This window comes from Pan troglodytes, chromosome 10 (assembly GCF_028858775.2).
Source record: "Pan troglodytes isolate AG18354 chromosome 10, NHGRI_mPanTro3-v2.0_pri, whole genome shotgun sequence".
NCBI classification, from domain to species: domain Eukaryota; kingdom Metazoa; phylum Chordata; class Mammalia; order Primates; family Hominidae; genus Pan; species Pan troglodytes.
In genome coordinates this window covers 127,355,188-127,371,686 of record NC_072408.2, presented here as the reverse complement: position 1 = coordinate 127,371,686, position 16,499 = coordinate 127,355,188, and the positions used below count along the sequence as shown (strand labels likewise).

The following is a 16,499-nucleotide window of genomic DNA, read 5'->3' as shown; positions in this document are numbered from 1 at the left end:
TACTTTGAGAGGCCAAGACAGGAAGATTGCTTGAGTTTAGAAGTTTAAGACCAAGCCAGCTGGGTGTGGTGGCTCACGTTCAGCACTTTGGGAGGCTGAGGCAGGTGGATCGCCTGAAGTTAGGAGTTCGAAACCAGCCTGGCCAACATAGAGACACCCTGTTTCTATTAAAAATACAAAAAATTAGCTGGGCGTGGTGACGGACGCCTATAATCCCAGCTACTAGGGAGGCTGGAGTAAGAAAATCACTTGAACCCAGGAGGCAGAGGTTTCAGTGAGCCAAGATCGCACCATTGCACTCCAGCCTGGGCAACAAATGCAAAACTCTGCCTCAAAAAATAAAATTAAAAAAAAATAACACCAGGCGGAGCACAGTGGCTCACACCTGTAATCCCAGCACTTTGGGAGGCTGAGGTAGGCGGATCACAAGATCAAGAGATTGAGACCATGCTGGCCAACATGGTGAAACCCCGTCTCTACTAAAAATACAAAAACTAGCCAGGTGTGGTGGTGCGTGCCTGTAATCTCAGCTACTCAGGACGCTGAGGCAGTAGAATCTCTTGAACCTGGGAGGCGGAGATTGCAGTGAGCCGGGATTGCACCACTGCACTCCAGCCTGGCAACAGAGTGAGACTCCATCTCAAAACAAAAACAAAAACAAAAAAAGCACAACACACACACAAAAAAAAACAAAAATTAGCCAGGCGTGGTGGCAGGTGCCTGAAATGCCAGCTACTCAGGAAGCTGAGGAAGGAAAATCGTTTGAACCGAGGAGGTGGAGGTTGCAGTGAGCCGAGATCACACCATTGCACTCCAGCCTGGGAAACAGAGCAAGACTCCGGCTCAAAAAATAAAAAAAGAGTAGTTCAAGACCAGCCTATCAACATAGCAAGACCTCATCTCTGCTAAAAATAAAAATAAAAAATTAACTATACCAGCATGCCCAGTTAATTTTTTAAAATAAAAAAATATAATTTTAAATTAAAAGTTAAATTAATTTAATTAATTAAAGTAATTAATTTTAATTATTTTAATGAATTTAATTAATTAAAAGTAATTATTGCCACTGCACTCCAGCCCGGGCGACAAAGTGAGATTCCATCTCAAATAAAGGGTTAATGACATGATGGTATGTTCATTAACGAAAATTCTGTGGACACTAAAAGTGGTTTTCTTGGCCGGTCACAGCGGCTCACGCCTGTAATCCCAGCACTTTGGGAGGTAAGGTGGGCAGATCACTTGAGCTCGGGAGTTCGAGACTAGCCTGCCAACATGGTGAAACCCCGTCTCTACTAAAAATACAAAAAAAATCAGCCAGGCATGGTGGCAGGCACCTGTAGTCCCAGCTACTCGGGAGGCTGAGGCACGAGAATCGCTCAAACCCGGGAGGCAGAGGTTGCAGTGAGCCAAGATCATGCCACTGCACTCCAGACTGGGTGACAGAGCCAGACTCTGTCTCAAAAAAATATATATATATACATATTATATTATATATATATAAATAAAATAAAAATAAAATTAATCAGTCTTTTACAGCATCTATCATTTCAGCCTGGTTCAAAAATCCACCCATATCTGAGGATTTTTTTTTTAATTAATACACATTTTTAATGTTTTAAGTTGTTAAACATTTAAACAGTCAAAATCACTAGGAAAAAAATATTACACACACACATTTACCACCCAAATGAGAACACACAATCCTTCAGACAGATGCACATCTGAGGATTTATAAAGAAATTGTCCTATATTTTCTTTTAAATAAAAAGGTTAAAACTTTTGGATTTTTTACATTTACTTCTTCAATCTATCTGGAATTAATTTCATGAATGTTATGAAATAGGAATCTAATTTTATTTTTTCCTTAGGGAGAATCAATTGTTTCAATACCATTTATTGAGAAATCTATCTTTTCCCCAGAGACTGAAATGCTATTTTAATCAAATGCTCATTTCTGCATGAAACACAGGGAATACATCTCTGGCATTCATTGTGAGCACTTATCACACTCTTTATCCTAATGGCCAGTCTACCAGTCTGTCTCTTCTATCGGACTACTGAGTTTCTTGACGACAGGCACCAAGACTGGCTGACCACAGAACCTCTAAGACTGGGCACAGTGAAAGACACTATGTAATAAAACCTTGCAAAATGAAAAATTAGGATGTATAGATTAAACAAACTTGAAACCAATAATTAATCTACTCTCTACAAACCCCACCCTAACCTACTGGAATCCTATGACTAATATGAACATGCCAGATGTGCCCTGCCCAAAGGCTTCACTTTCTGATGCTTAGATATATTCAATCACCTTAAAGAATGTACCCAGGATTATTTGTCCCCAAAATTTAAAGAACTCACCTCCTAGATGAATGGGATGGTCTACATTCATCCATTTGGATTTGGGCAAAGCCACCAACACCCCTTTCTCCCTCTTCATCAGCTGCATCGTAATGGTATCACCAACAACATACTGATGTGACTCTGTGGCAACAACACTGAAACATGGACACTTATATGTAGCAGGGCAAGGAGTGAAGAGATTGGGATATAACTGAGTAAATGTCTCAATCTCACCTCTTGAGATCCTTCTTATGCACAGAACTGTAACAGATGGGACATTTACTCCACGTCTTCTCACTCAGTGAAAGATAGTGCAGGATGCATGCCCAGCAGAAGATGTGTCCACAACGGGTTATCTTGGCTGCAGTAGGTGGATAGAGGCATATTGGGCAAGATGGCACTTCATGGCTACAAATGCGCTGAAACAAAATGCCACCAGAAGGTTCACTGCTTGAAGAATTGATTAGGGACTGTCAAAGTTTTAGGCCTCTCTACTCTCTCATCCCCATCTCTCTCATCTCTATCCCCGTACATCCTTATACTCAACATATCTTCCTAAAATTGTTTACAATGTAGGTACATGTATGATAATTTTTTTCTTTTTTTTTTTTTTTTTGAGACGCTCCACCTCCTCGGTTCACGCCATTCTCCTGCCTCAGCCTCCGGAGTAGCTGGGACTACAGGCGCCTGCCACCACGCTCAGCTAATTTTTTAGTAGAGATGGGGTTTCACCGTGTTAGCCAGGATGGTCTCGATCTCCTGACCTTGTGATCCGCCCGCCTCGGCCTCCCAAAGTCCTGGGATTACCGGCGTGAGCCACCGCGCCTGGCTTTGTATGATAGCTCTTTAAGCAAAGCATCAAGGAAACCATAATAACCGTTAAATATAATAAAACTAATACACAACAGGTATGTTGGGGGTTCTACATTAAATAGAAAAAAGTGACAAATCACTATATTCCCATTTATTAAAAAACTTAATATGTATGCATAAAGGCCTAAAAAGGGTCTAGAAGTAATCTACCAGTAACTTCCAACAAAGAACGCATTAAAAAGACTTCATTTTTTTTTAATAAAACTTAAGTTTTTATGCTTTCTATGTCATTCTCAGATGATTTTATACATTTTCACAGTAGTGAGAGTTCAAGCTTTTTTTTTTTTTTTTTTTTTTTTTTTTTTTTGAGACGGAGTCTCACTCTGTCACCCAGGCTGGAGTGCAGTGGCGCCATCTCGGCTCACTGCAAGCTCCATCTCCCGGGTTCACGCCATTCTCCTGCCTCAGCCTCCCGAGTAGCTGGGACTACAGGCACCCGCCACTGCGCCGGGCTAATTTTTTTTTTTAGTAGAGACGGGGTTTCACCGTGTTAGCCAGGATGGTCTCGATCTCCTGACCCCGTGATCCGCCCGCCTCAGCCTCCCAAAGTGCTGGGATTATAGGCGTGAGCCACCGCGCCCGGCGAGAGTTCAAGCTTTAAGGTCAAAAGCCCCTGCTCATAAAGAAAAAGTGCCCATCATTTTGAAATTATTATTCTTCAACAGATACCCTACTAGGACCAACAAGGGGATACCTAGAGTTTATAACTTCAGTAGAAAACACATCAGTGGCTTTGAAAGTGCAACTGAAGCTGGGCGTGGTGGCTCACGCCTGTAATCCCAACACTTTGGGAGGCCGAGACAGGTTGATCACTTGAAGCTGGGAGTTTGAGACAAGCCTGGACAACACGGTGGAACCCCGTCTCTAATGAAAATACAAAAATTAGCCAGGCATAGTGGTGCACGCCTGTAATCCCAGCTACTCAGGAGGCTGGGGCATGAGAATTGCTTGAACCCAAGAGGTGGAGGTTACAAGTGAGCCAACATCGCGCCACTGCACTCCAGCTGGGGCGACAGAGCAAGACTGTCTCAAAAAAAAAAAAAAAAAAAAAAAAAAAAAAAGAGGCCAGTTACGATGGCTCATGCCTGTAATCCCACCACTTTGGGAGGCCAAGTCGGGAGGATCACCTGAGGTCAGGAATTCAAGACCAGCCTGACCAACATGGAGAAACCCCATCTCTACTAAAAAAAAATACAAAAAAAAATTAGCTGGGAGTGGTGGTGCATGCCTGTAGTCCCAGTTACTCGGGAGGCTGAGGCAGGAGAATCGCTTGAACCTGGCAGGCAGAGGTTGCAGTGAGCCAAGATTGCACCACTGTACTCCAGCCTGGGCAACAAGAGCGAAACTCCGTCTCAAAAAAAAAAAAGTACAACTGGGCCAGATAGAGTGGCTCACGCCTGTAACCCCAACACTTTGGGAGGCCAAGGTGGGTGGATCACTTGCAGTCAGGAGTTCAAAAACAGCCTGGCCAACAAGGTGAAACCCCGTCTCTACTAAAAATACAAAAATTAGCCAGGCGTGGTGGCGGGTGCCTGTAATCCCAGCTACTCAGGAGGCTGAGGCATGAGAATTGCTTGAACCCTGGAGGCAGAGGTTGCAGTGAGCCAAGATCACACCACTGTACTCCAGCCTGGGCAACAGAGTGAGACTCTTTCTCAAAAAAGAAAAGTACAACTGTGTGGCTCATTCATGTGCCTCCCTGCCACAAGGCTGAGGCCTACTTTGATAGTGATTGCTACGAATGGCTGCCAATGAAGCAATGGCCCTGTAATGAGCCCAACCCAGGTCAGGAGGGTAAGGGGTTACTACTTCCCAGCTTACACATCTTCAGATCAGAGCCTTTCATACACCATCCCAACAGGCCAATTAGTCACAAAATGGACTCCAGGAAGAACCAGGAACTGACCTCTGGGAAACATCTATAGAAAGGCCAGGCAGAAAAGGGTATCAAGCAGTGCACACAGCCAACAGCTGCTGCGTCACCACAGTGCCTTTATTTAGTGCTCCCATTCATAGCTTATGGGCTTGGCTGAGCTACTCACCACTTGTTCCACAAAGTCCCAGTTAACTAATGTATCAGGATCAGCAAAATGAGCTGTGTAGTCTTGGTCTTCAGACACCACAAATTGGCAGCTAGAAATAGGAAAGAAGACAGGAAAAAGCTAGACTGTCAGGATCTACCAATAAACCCTCAGCAGAAATTGTCATCTATTCACTTAGAAATCAAATGCAGGCCATTAGCAGCCCTGGTTCATGAGGCACTGCACTAGGACCTCAGCCTCAGTTCTGAGCTCCAGCTCTGGAAAGAACCCAAAGACTCAGCAGGCAGAAGTCTAAATCCATGAACTGTTTTCTTCTGCTTCCAAGTCCAGCCAAATTCCCCGAAGGCATCCCTTGAACTAAAATTAACCTAGACTGTGACTCCATCAAACAGCAGTAAGCCAGATTTCCTCTCTCACCCCTTAGAACCCCAGAAAATGGCTAGTCTTCAAGGCAGTTGAAAAGACTGTTCTCGGCCAGGCACAGTGGCTCACACTTGTAATCCCAGCACTTGGGGAGGCCAAGGTGGGTGGATCACTTGAGGTCAGGAGTTAGAGACCAGCCTGGCCCACAGGGTGAAACCCCATCTCTACTAAAAATAGAAAAATTAGGCCAGGCGTGGTGGCTCACACCTGTAATCCCAGCACTTTGGGAGGCCGAGGCAGGTGAATCACGAGGTCAGGAGATCAAGACCATCCTGGCTAACACGGTGAAACCCCGTCTCTACTAAAAATACAAAAAAAATTAGCCGGGCATGGTGACACGCGCCTGTAGTCCCAGCTACTTAGGAGTCACTTGAACCTGAGAGGCAGAAGCTGCAGGGAGCCGAGATCACACCACTACACTCCAGCCTGGGCGACAGAGGGAGACTCCGTCACCAAAAAAAAAAAAAAAACAGAAGACTGTCATTAGTATTTGAAACCGGTTCATCAGTTCACATAAAGTACAAAACGGTTACTTCAGTCTAGATCCAAAGTCGAATCTTCAATTATGACTAAGGCCACACAAAAGGAAACAAAAGGGGATCATATTTGAGCAAATGTATGCCAAGCACTTCAACTTGTCATTCAATTGTCTCTTAAGAAATTTTCTCTTCCTGGTTGGGCGCGGTGGCTCACGCCTGTAATCCCAGCACTTTGGGAGGCCGCGGCGGGTGGATCATGAAGTCAGGAGATCAAGACCATCCTGGCTAATATGGTGCAACACTATCTCTACTAAAAATACAAAAACAAAATTAGCCAGGTGGTGGGCGCCTGTAGTCCCAGCTACTCGGGAGGCTGAGGCAGGAGAATGGCATGAAGCTCCGGGAGGCGGAGCTTGCAGCGAGCTGAGATCGTGCCACTGCACTCCAGCCTGGGTGACAGAGCAAGACTCTGTCTCAAAAAAAAAAAAAAAAAAAAAAGAATTCCTCTTCCTGGCTGGGCATGGTGGCTCATGCTTGTAATCCCAGCACTTTGGGAGGCCGAGGCAGGTGGATCACGAGGTCAGGAGTTTGAGACCAGCCTGGCCAATATGGTGAAACCCCATCCCTATCAAAAAAAAAAAAATACAAAAATTAGACGGGGGTGGTGATATGCACCTGTAGTCCCAGCTATTCGGGAGGCTGAGGCAAAAAAATCACTTAAACCCGGGAGGCAGAGGTTGCAGTGAGCCGAGATCACGCCACTGCACTCTAGCCTGGGTGACAGAGCGAGACTACACCTCAAAAAAAAAAAAAAAAAAAAAACTTTCCTCTTCCTTATAAAGGAGAGGCTAAATCTCAAAGCTGTTAAGTTACTTAAGGTCAAAGGCCGAAACAAGATTCAAATCTAGGTCCAATTCCAAACATGTTTTCTACCTTATCATGATACTAACAGTTATTTAAGCATTATATTAAGTACCAAAAACATCCACCTGGAAAGTGGGTAAAAGAAAGGAAGGGCGGGGCAGTGGTGAACAGAAAAAGAATGAGACCAATTCCCTTTCTGCTTCTTTCCCACAATAGCTTAAAAAAAGCCTCTCACAGAGGCACCACAGCTATCCGGAGAGTCCTACTTTCCCTTTCCTCTGAGGGGTAGCAATACTCACTTGGCCTGTAAAAAGAGTTCCTTGTTAAAAGGCTTATGTCCCCACTTGTTCCTCTTTCCCCAGCTACCATGTCCACTGCCTTCAAAGTGACCCGTCTGGCCACGGGGTTCAAAAGTGAAATTCAACAAGTGGTTCAGGTTGATCTTCTTAGGACCAGAGAACTGGGCAGGGCTAAACTCTGCCCGTTGAGCCTCTGCTACCTAGAGAGAATGAGAATGAATCAGTATTTCAGATTAGGATGACACTGATTTATAGCAGAAACCCAAAAATAACCCTCCTTTTACACAGTTTTTTTTTTTGAGATGGAGTCTTACTCTGTCATCCAGGCTGGAGTGCAATGGCACGATCTTGGCTCACTGCAACCTCTGCCTCCCAGGTTCAAGTGACTCTCCTGCCTCAGCCTCCTGAGTAGCTGGGATTACAGGTGTGTGGGATTAAACCACACCCAGCTGATTTTTGTATTTTTAGTAGAGACCATGCTGGTCTCCAACTCTTGACCTCAGGTGATCCACTCACCTCAGCCTCCCAAAGTGCTGGGATTACAGGCATGAGCCACCTCGCCCGGCCAGGAAGAGGAATTTTTTTTTTTTTTTTTTTTTTTTTTGAGACAGAGTCTCACTCTGTCGCCCAGGCTGGAGTGCAGTGGCGCGACCTCAGCTCAAAAAAAAAAAAAGTATGTAGCATTTCCTCTTATGCAGTCTTCCTCCTAAGATGTGCCTGCTTCCCGTTCTCCCGCTGTAAGTTCCCTGAGGGCTCCCCAGCCATGTTTCCTGTACAGCCTGCAGAACTGTGAGTCAATTAAGCCTCTCTTTTTCATAAATTACCCAGTCTCAGGTAGTTCTTAATAGCAATGAGAGAATGGACTAATACAGTCTTTAAAAATAAATACAAAGCTAGGCAATGGTAATGCACACCTGCACTCTCAGCCACTCAGGAGGCTGAAGAGGGGCACTTGAGCCCAGGAATTCAAGGTTGCAGTGCACTATGATACACCTGCGAATAGCCACTGCACTCCAGCCTGGGCAACAGGGTGAGATTCTGTGTCTAAAAAATAAAATCTAAAATTTAAAAATAAAATCAGGATGGGTGACCAGGAATAGTAGCTCATGCCTGTAATCCCAGCTCTTTGGGAGGCTGAGGTAGGCGGATCACCTGAGGTGAGGAGTTCGAGACCAGCCTGGGCAATATGGTGAAACCCCATCTCTACTGAAAAAAAAAAAAAAAATTAGCCGGGTACAGTGGCAGGTGCCTGAAATACCAGCTACTCGGGAGGCTGAGGCAGGAGAATCGCTTGAACCCGAGAGGCAGAGGTTGCAGTGAGCCAAGATCACACCATTGCACTCCAGCCTGGCATCAAGAGCAAAACTCCATTTCAAAAAAAAAAAAAAAACACTAGGATGGGCGCAGTGGCTCACATCTATAATCCCAGTGCTTTAGGAGGCCAAGGAGGGAGGATCATTTGAGGCCAGGAGTTTGAGACCAGTCTAGACAACACAGTGATCCCATGTCTCTACAAAAAATTTAAAAATTAGCCAGGCTTAGTGATGCATGCCTGTGGTCCCATCTACTTGGAAGGCTGAGGTGGGAGGATAATTTGAGCCCAGTAGGTCAAGGCTGCAGTGGGCCACGATCATGCCACTGCACTCCAGCCTGGGCGACACCACAAGACCCTGTCTCAAAAATAATAAATTAAAAATAATTAAATACAACTGGTGGTATACCATCCAGTCAGATAACTTCCTTTTTTATATTAACAACCAAGCTTAAAGATAACGCCGCATTCTGGGCCGGGTGCGGTGGCTCATGCCTGTAATCCCAGCACTTTGGGAGGCTGAGGCGGGCGGATCACAAGGTCAGGAGATCAAGACCATCCTGGCTAACACAGTGAAACCCTGTCTCTACTAAAAATACAAAAAATTAGCTGGGCATGGTGGCGGGCACCTATAGTCCCAGCTACTCGGGAGGCTGAGGCAGGAGAATGCCGTGAATCCAGGAGGCAGAGCTGGCAGTGAGCCGAGATCACGCCACTGCACTCTAGCCTGGACGACAAAGCGAGACTTCGTCCAAAAAAAAAAAAAAAGCAAACAAAAAACAAAAAAACGCCACATTCTCCACATTCTGTTTGCTTGTGCAACACAGGAAGCCCAGGACTTCCAGGTCATCCCTTATTTTTCATCTCCACATGGCTCTGATCTCTTTAATCAAACGGTCTTCCACCCTTAATGCCCCAAACTTAGATCTAAGAGCTTGTGCTCAGTCAACAAAATCCTCCACATTCTCAACCTTTGATCATCTTCAGCTTGTCCTAGCTGGCCCACTGTCACTTTCTCTGACGCCACTCATACTTCCTGATTATCCTCGCAATACCCTGAACTCCAGGTCCTTGACCTCCTCTCTTCCAATTAGCTTGCCCCTCCCATCTCAGCCAACCACACCTACAGGTTTCCCTTCTACAGCTGTAATGTCCAACACAGCAGCCAGTAGCTACATGTAGCTACTAAGCACTTGAAATGTGGCTGTACCACGTGGTAAACTTTTAGATTTTAGATATATTGAATTTAATATATTAAACATATTAAAATGGACTTTTTACTTCTCTAGCGCAGGCAGCTAGAAAATGTATGATTACACACATGGCTTGATCTATTAGACAGGAGTGTTCTATAGTCTAGACCAACAACCACAACCTCTTCCACTATCTTAACTTTGAGCATTCTGTTGTCCAGACAGGAATACACTCCTTCCCCAGGTTTAGTCCTGACTCCAACAATTCTTTACCCCCACTAGGACCTCCAAATCAATGATCCAACCCCTCAGATTTGGCTTAGATCCTGTGGTCCACTGCCCACTTCTTTTTTAAATTTTTATTTATTATTTATTTATTCACTTATTTATTTGGAGATGGAGTCTTGCTCGGTCACCCAAGCTGGAGTGCAGTGGTGTGATCTCAGGTCACTGCACCTTTCACCTTCTGGGTTCAAGCAATTCTCCTGCCTCAGCCTCCTAAGTAACTGGAATTACAGGCACCTGCCATCATGCCCGGTTAATTTTTGTATTTTTAGTAGAGACAGAGTTTTGCCACGTTAGCCAGGCCCGTCTCAAACTCCTGGCCTTAGGAGATCCACCCTCCTTGGCCTCCCAAAGTGCTGGGATTACAGCTGTGAGCCACTGCGCCCGGCCCCATCACCCACTTCTTCATATATCTGCTGTATTCACCTGGCAAAACCTTCCCCTGATTAATTCAACTCTTTTCCTATTCCACATCAGCCCTGGAGCAGACAAACAGGGCTAACAAATACAACCACAGCAACCAGCCTCACCACAGTAGACCCTCATGTGCCTGGAAGTACTACAATCCTAGTACGCTTCTGCAGTCCATTCATTCCCTCACTTTCCCAGACAACTCCTTCACTCCTCAGGCTTCCAAATCTCCTCTTGGCTCACCTTAGATATTCCATTGAGAAAATTAGAACAATCAGAAAAGAATTCCAACTACCTCCGAACCCACCTCCATCACCAGGCCTTCCTTTTGTTACTAGGGATGAACTGGTAGAGTTCCTATCTAAGACAACTGCTCCACTTCTCACTAGATCTCAAGGACTCAAGGACATTGCTCAGCAATTCTCTCCCTTTTCCCCACATCACTTTGCCTCTCACCAGAACCATCCCATGAGCACAGACATGCTATCATTTCCCTAATCTTAAAATCCCTCAGCCGGGCGCGGTGGCTCACGCCTGTAATCCCAGCACTTTGGGAGGCCAAAGCGGGTGGATCACAAGGTCAGGAGATCGAGACCACCGTGGCTAACACCGTGAAACCCCGTCTCTACTAAAAATACAAAAAAAATTAGCCGGGCGTGGTGGTGGGCTAATAGTCCCAGCTGTAGTCCCAGCTACTCGGGAGACTGAGGCAGGAGAATGGCGTGAACCCAAGAGCGGAGGTTGCAGTGAGCCGAGATTGCGCCACTGCTCTCCAGCCTGGGGGGACAGAGCGAGACTCCATCTCAAAAAAAAAAAAAGAAAGAAAAAAAAATCCCTCAAGCTCATATTCCCTTCAAGCACCGCCTCACATCTCTGCTCCCCTTTAGGGCAAAGCCACTGAAAAGTACTGTGTAAATTTGCGTTTCTTCTTCCCATCCTCCTATTCTCTCCAATCTACATGCCATTTTCAAATCGAATGGTCAACTTTCAGTCCTATTCTTAACCTATCAGCAACACTTGACAAAAGTGATCACCTTCTGCAACACCTTTCAGCAATTTTCCTCCCGCCCTGACTGTGCTCTCTTCTGCTGGTTTCTTATCCAGACTCAGAGGTTCAGTTCTTGAACCTAATCCGTTTTTGGAACACTCACTCCTTAATCTATCTCACTTAGTTCCACAGCTTTAAGCACCAACTGTATGCTGACAGCTCTCTAACCTGGGTCTCTTCCTTGACTGCTGATTCACAGTTAACTACCTACCTCTACTTATATTCTGCTTATATTTATCAAATAGGAATTTCAATGTACATATAACATTTCCAAACTGAAGTTCTTTATCTCAACCCTATTCCCCTCTCCCAAAACAACTTTGTGCTCTTCTTCAAAGAATGTTCTCCATTCCAGCAAAAGGTACCTGAATTGGGCTTATGCCAAAAACATTACTCATCCTTTTCTCTGCTCAGACCCCACATCTAACAAAAAGTCTTGGCTCTATATGGAAGTAATATCTCAAATCTTAACGTCTCTCACCACCTCCATCACTCACCCTCTTTCAAAGCTTCCATCACTCTCACCAAGAATATCTTTGTAGTCTCTTAGTCTTCCTGCTTCCACTCTTCCCCTTTAAAACTCCGCATCAGGTTACCTTACTTTTCTCCTTAAACCTTTCAATGGCTTCTCATCTCTCTGAACAAAAGCCAAAGTCCTTCAAAGCCCCACATGATCTGATCCCTTTCCTAGTCTTTGGGTACATTTCCTACCTCTCCTCCTCCACTTACGGTAGCCTACTTGCTTTACCTCAAACCAATAAACGCACTACCACCTCCCGTCCCTTGCATGTGCTATTCCTTCAGGCTAAGACACTCTGCCTCAAAACCATGTAACATGGCCAGGTGTGGTGGCTCACGCCTGTAATCCCAGCACTTTGGGAGGCCAAGATGAGAGGATTGCTTAAGGCCAGGAGTTCAAGAGCAGCCTAGACAACATAGTGAGATCCACTCTCTACAAAAGAAAAAGAAAAAAATTAGCCAGGCATGGTGGCATGCACCTGTATTTCCAGCTACTCAAAGCTGAGGTGGGAGGATCACTTGAGCCCAGGAGGTCAAGGCTGCAGTGAGCCATGATCATGCCAATGTACTACAGAGCAAGACCATCTTAAAACAGAGCAAGACCATCTTAAAACAACCATATAGTGTGCTCCCTTGCTTCTTTTAGGTCTCTCTCAAAATCCACCTCCTCAGAGAAGGTGTCTTTAAAGCACCTTCTAAAACTGTTTTCCTTGTTACTCTCTATCCCTTTACTTCCCTCAGTCTATATTTTTTTATCTGTCTTATTCTATCATAATTGCATGGTATGAAACGTAATTTACTCTATCAGTCTCTTGTAGATAGGCATTTAGGTTATTTCCCAATTTCGCAACTACAAACAAAGCAGTGAATACCCTTGTACATAAATATCTTTATGCACTTACAGAAGCATAGCTAAGAAACTCCTAAAAAAATTTGAGACTATAGATATGTGCATTTTACATTTTGCTAGATTACAAAGGCAAATGTCATTAATGTCATTTTATTACCTAAATATTCCAAAAAGTACCTCTAATTCAAGAGTGATAACAGAAAGACCATACAAATTAAGGAACCCCAAATTTGTCATAAAGGAAATTTTCCTTCCTCCAAAGAAATTTTCATAACCTTCAGGGGAAAAAAGGAGGCAAGGTTTCAAACCTGGTTAACCCTCTCGCCTACTCAAGACTGCTTTGATTATCTATTCCTCTACCTCTTGTTCCCCTTCTCAACTACTGATAAACTGGGGGACGGGGGATGGGATCAGATCTCATGCTTATGCTCTAGAAAGGACATTCTCAAATTCCATACCTCATCTCGTCTTCCACCATTAAAAGAAGAGCTAAAGAGTTTGCTGCTGCCGCCGCCCCTTTGAGGAGGCATCTTGTTAAAAGTCTTGCTTTTCTGTGAACTGGAGCGACGGGACTGGTTGTTAAAACTTTCATTTTTGGGGTAGGAAAGTTCACGTTTGCGATTATAACGCTTGGATCCACTGGAGTTCTTTCCATCTGAAAGCAAGAAACACAAAAGAACGTCTTAAGAAGCTGATACATTCACTTAGCCAACTGCCCTCCACCTCCCAGCAAAAAATAAGGGTGAATAGGCCCTTTGACCACCTTCAGGAATCTGGGTTTGGGCCAGAGCATGAGTGCTTTGAGCAAGACAACACATAGTAGAGTGTTTTTTTCTTGCAATAATGAAGCCTAACGGGTCCCCTCTCTCAAAACAAACACAGCATAGATCAAACCACATGGATTCTCAATCCATAATGTCTTTACTTTACACAGCTTAACCACTGTCCTTGTAAAAGTTCAGTCAGATAAAGTTACAGGAAATGAAACAGCCATTCTGTATTAAGGAAAAGTATTTTACCTGGTAACAGGACAGAAGAGATTCCTTTTTAAATTACTATAACATAACCAGATTCTATACTACAAGGGGTTGTCCTAGGCCTTAGCAAATATATTCAAAAGGCATTAACAGCAAAACCGTGTTTACAGAAGCTCTAGAGGTCAAATTCAGAAGCTGTTAAATTGACAGAACAAAAGAAGTTGAGCTCTAAAAGCATACTGGGGGCTGGGCGCAATGGCTCACGCCTGTAATCCCAGCACTTTGGGAGGCCGAGGCAGGTGGATCACCTGAGGTCAGGAGTTTGAGACCAGCCTGGCCAACATGGTGAAACCCCATGTCTATTAAAAATACAAAAAATTAGCCGTGCATGGTGGCGGGCACCTATAATCCCAGATACTTGGGAGGCTGAGGCAGGAGAACTGCTTGAACCTGGGAGGCAGAGGTTGCAGTGAGCCGAGATCGTGCCACCGCACTCTAGCCTGGGCAAAGAGCAAGATTATCTCAAAAAAAAATTTAATTAAATAAATAAAAGCACATTGGATCAGATTGAGTCATATCCTTTTTAAAAATGGCCAGGCGCGGTGGCTCATGCCTGTAATCCCAGCACTTTGGGAGGCCGAGGTGGGCAGATCACGAGGTCAGGAGATTGAGACCATCCTGGCTAACACAGTGAAATCCTGTCTCTACTAAAAATACAAAAAAAAAAAAAAAAAAAAATTAGCCGGGCATGGTGGCGGGCACCTGTAGTCCCAGCTACTCGGGAGGCTGAGGCAGGAGAACGGCATGAACCCCGGGAGGCAGAGCTTGCAGTGAGCTGAGATCGTGCCACTGCACTCCAGCCTGGGCGACAGGGCGAGACTCCGTCTCAAAAAATAAAAAATAAAAATGTTTCTTGTTTTTCTCTTCAATTATAATATGTGTTCAATTCTGAAAATAGTGTAGAATAATTTAAAGTTGCCAGTACCCACAGAGCACTAACTCATTAACAGTGTTTTCCTTTTAATCTCCATTTTACATACGTGTCACAAATCTTATATAAAATGACAAGCATAGAAGATATATTGTTTTCTGCTTACTACTCTGTGAGCATTTTTATGCATCCCTAGTCTTCAGAAGCATGATTAATTGCTGTACCCTTCTTGGCCACATACTTACAGAATAATGTAACCAATCCCCCACTGTTGTATATTTAGGTGGCTTCTAATTTTTTGTTAGTTTAATATAATACCATTGGGAGTCTCTTTACACAGAGGCTTATGTGATTATGTCAAATTCTCAAAAAGTGGAACTGACAGATAAAATATGGTCATTAAAGCCATTTACACATCCCTAGGTTGCTTTCTAGAACCGTTACACTGATTTATTTATACTCTAACAACATAATAATTACTTATGCACTTTATTTATTTAGAGACAAGGTTTTGCTCTGTCACCCAGGCTAGAGTGCAGTGGCACAATCTCGTTCACTACAACCTCCACTTCTCAGGCTCAAGCCACCCTCCCACTTCAGCCTCCTGAGCAGCTGAGACTACAGGCACTCATCACCATGTCCAGCTGATTTTTGTGTTTTTTGTAGAGACGAGGTTTGCCTTTGTTGCCCAGGCTGGTCTTAAACTCCAGAGCTCAAGTGATCCATCTGCTCGGCCTCCCAAAGTGCTGGTATTATAGGCATGAGCCAACACTCCCAGCCAATTTTTTTTTTTTTTTTTTTTGTAGAGTTGGGGTCTCACTTTGTTACCCTGATTGGTTTCCAACTCCTGGACTCAAGCAATCCTGCCTCGGCCTTCCAAACTGTTAGGATTAAAGGCATGAACCACCATGCCTGGTTTATCTTTTTTTTTGTTTTTAACAGTCTCACTCTATTGCCCAGGCTGGAGTGCAGTGGCGCAATCTCGGCTCACTGCAACCTCTACCTCCCGGGTTCCAGCAATTCTCCTGCCTTGGCCTCCCAAGTAGCTAGGATTACAGGCATGAGCCACCACGCCTGGCTAATTCTGTATTTTTAGTAGAGATGGGGTTTCGCCACATTGGCCAGGCTGGTCTCGACCTCCTGACCTCGGGTGATCCACTCACCTCGGCCTCCCAAAGTACTGGGATTACAGGCATGAGCCACCACGCCCAGCATGTTTTATTCCCCCAGGGTGGAAAGCAGTGGTGCCATCATAGCACACTGCAGCCTCAACCTCAGCTTAGCATCTTTCCAACTCAGCCTCCCAGCTAGGACTGCAGGTGTGCACCACCACACCCAGCTAATTTTTAAATTTATTTTGAGACAGGATCTTACTTTTGTCACCCAGGCTGGAGTGCAGTGGCATGATCTCGGCTTACTGCAGCCTCCATCTCCTGGGTTCAAGCAATCCTCCTGCCTCAGCCCCCCAAGTAGCTGGGACTCCAGGCATATACACCATTCTTGGCTTAATTTATATTTTTGATATAGACGGGGTTTTGCCATGTTGCCCAGACGGGTCTCAAACTCCTGAGCTCAAGCGATCCACCAGCCTCAGCCTCCCAAAGTGCTGGGATTACAGGCGTGAGCCATCAGGCCTGACCTAATTTT

At 44.8% G+C, this 16,499-nt stretch overlaps 1 protein-coding gene across 12 annotated transcripts in view; it reads right to left on the bottom strand.

The window, feature by feature from the left end:
- Nucleotides 1-16,499, bottom strand: part of RNF10 (ring finger protein 10) — a 45,816-nt gene that overhangs the window by 19,993 nt on the left and 9,324 nt on the right. For all 12 annotated transcript variants that reach the window (XR_010147807.1, XR_010147806.1, XR_010147805.1 and 9 more), the window contains 5 exons: nt 13,403-13,599; nt 7,327-7,526; nt 5,262-5,352; nt 2,581-2,765; nt 2,365-2,501 (listed from right to left, as the gene is read on the bottom strand). Coding sequence is in view for 7 of the 12 variants with exons in the window: in XM_001161754.8 (XP_001161754.2) it covers nt 2,365-2,501; nt 2,581-2,765; nt 5,262-5,352; nt 7,327-7,526; nt 13,403-13,599 (810 nt within the window). In the remaining 5 variants the exon portion in view is untranslated. The remainder of the gene's footprint in view (nt 1-2,364; nt 2,502-2,580; nt 2,766-5,261; nt 5,353-7,326; nt 7,527-13,402; nt 13,600-16,499) is intronic.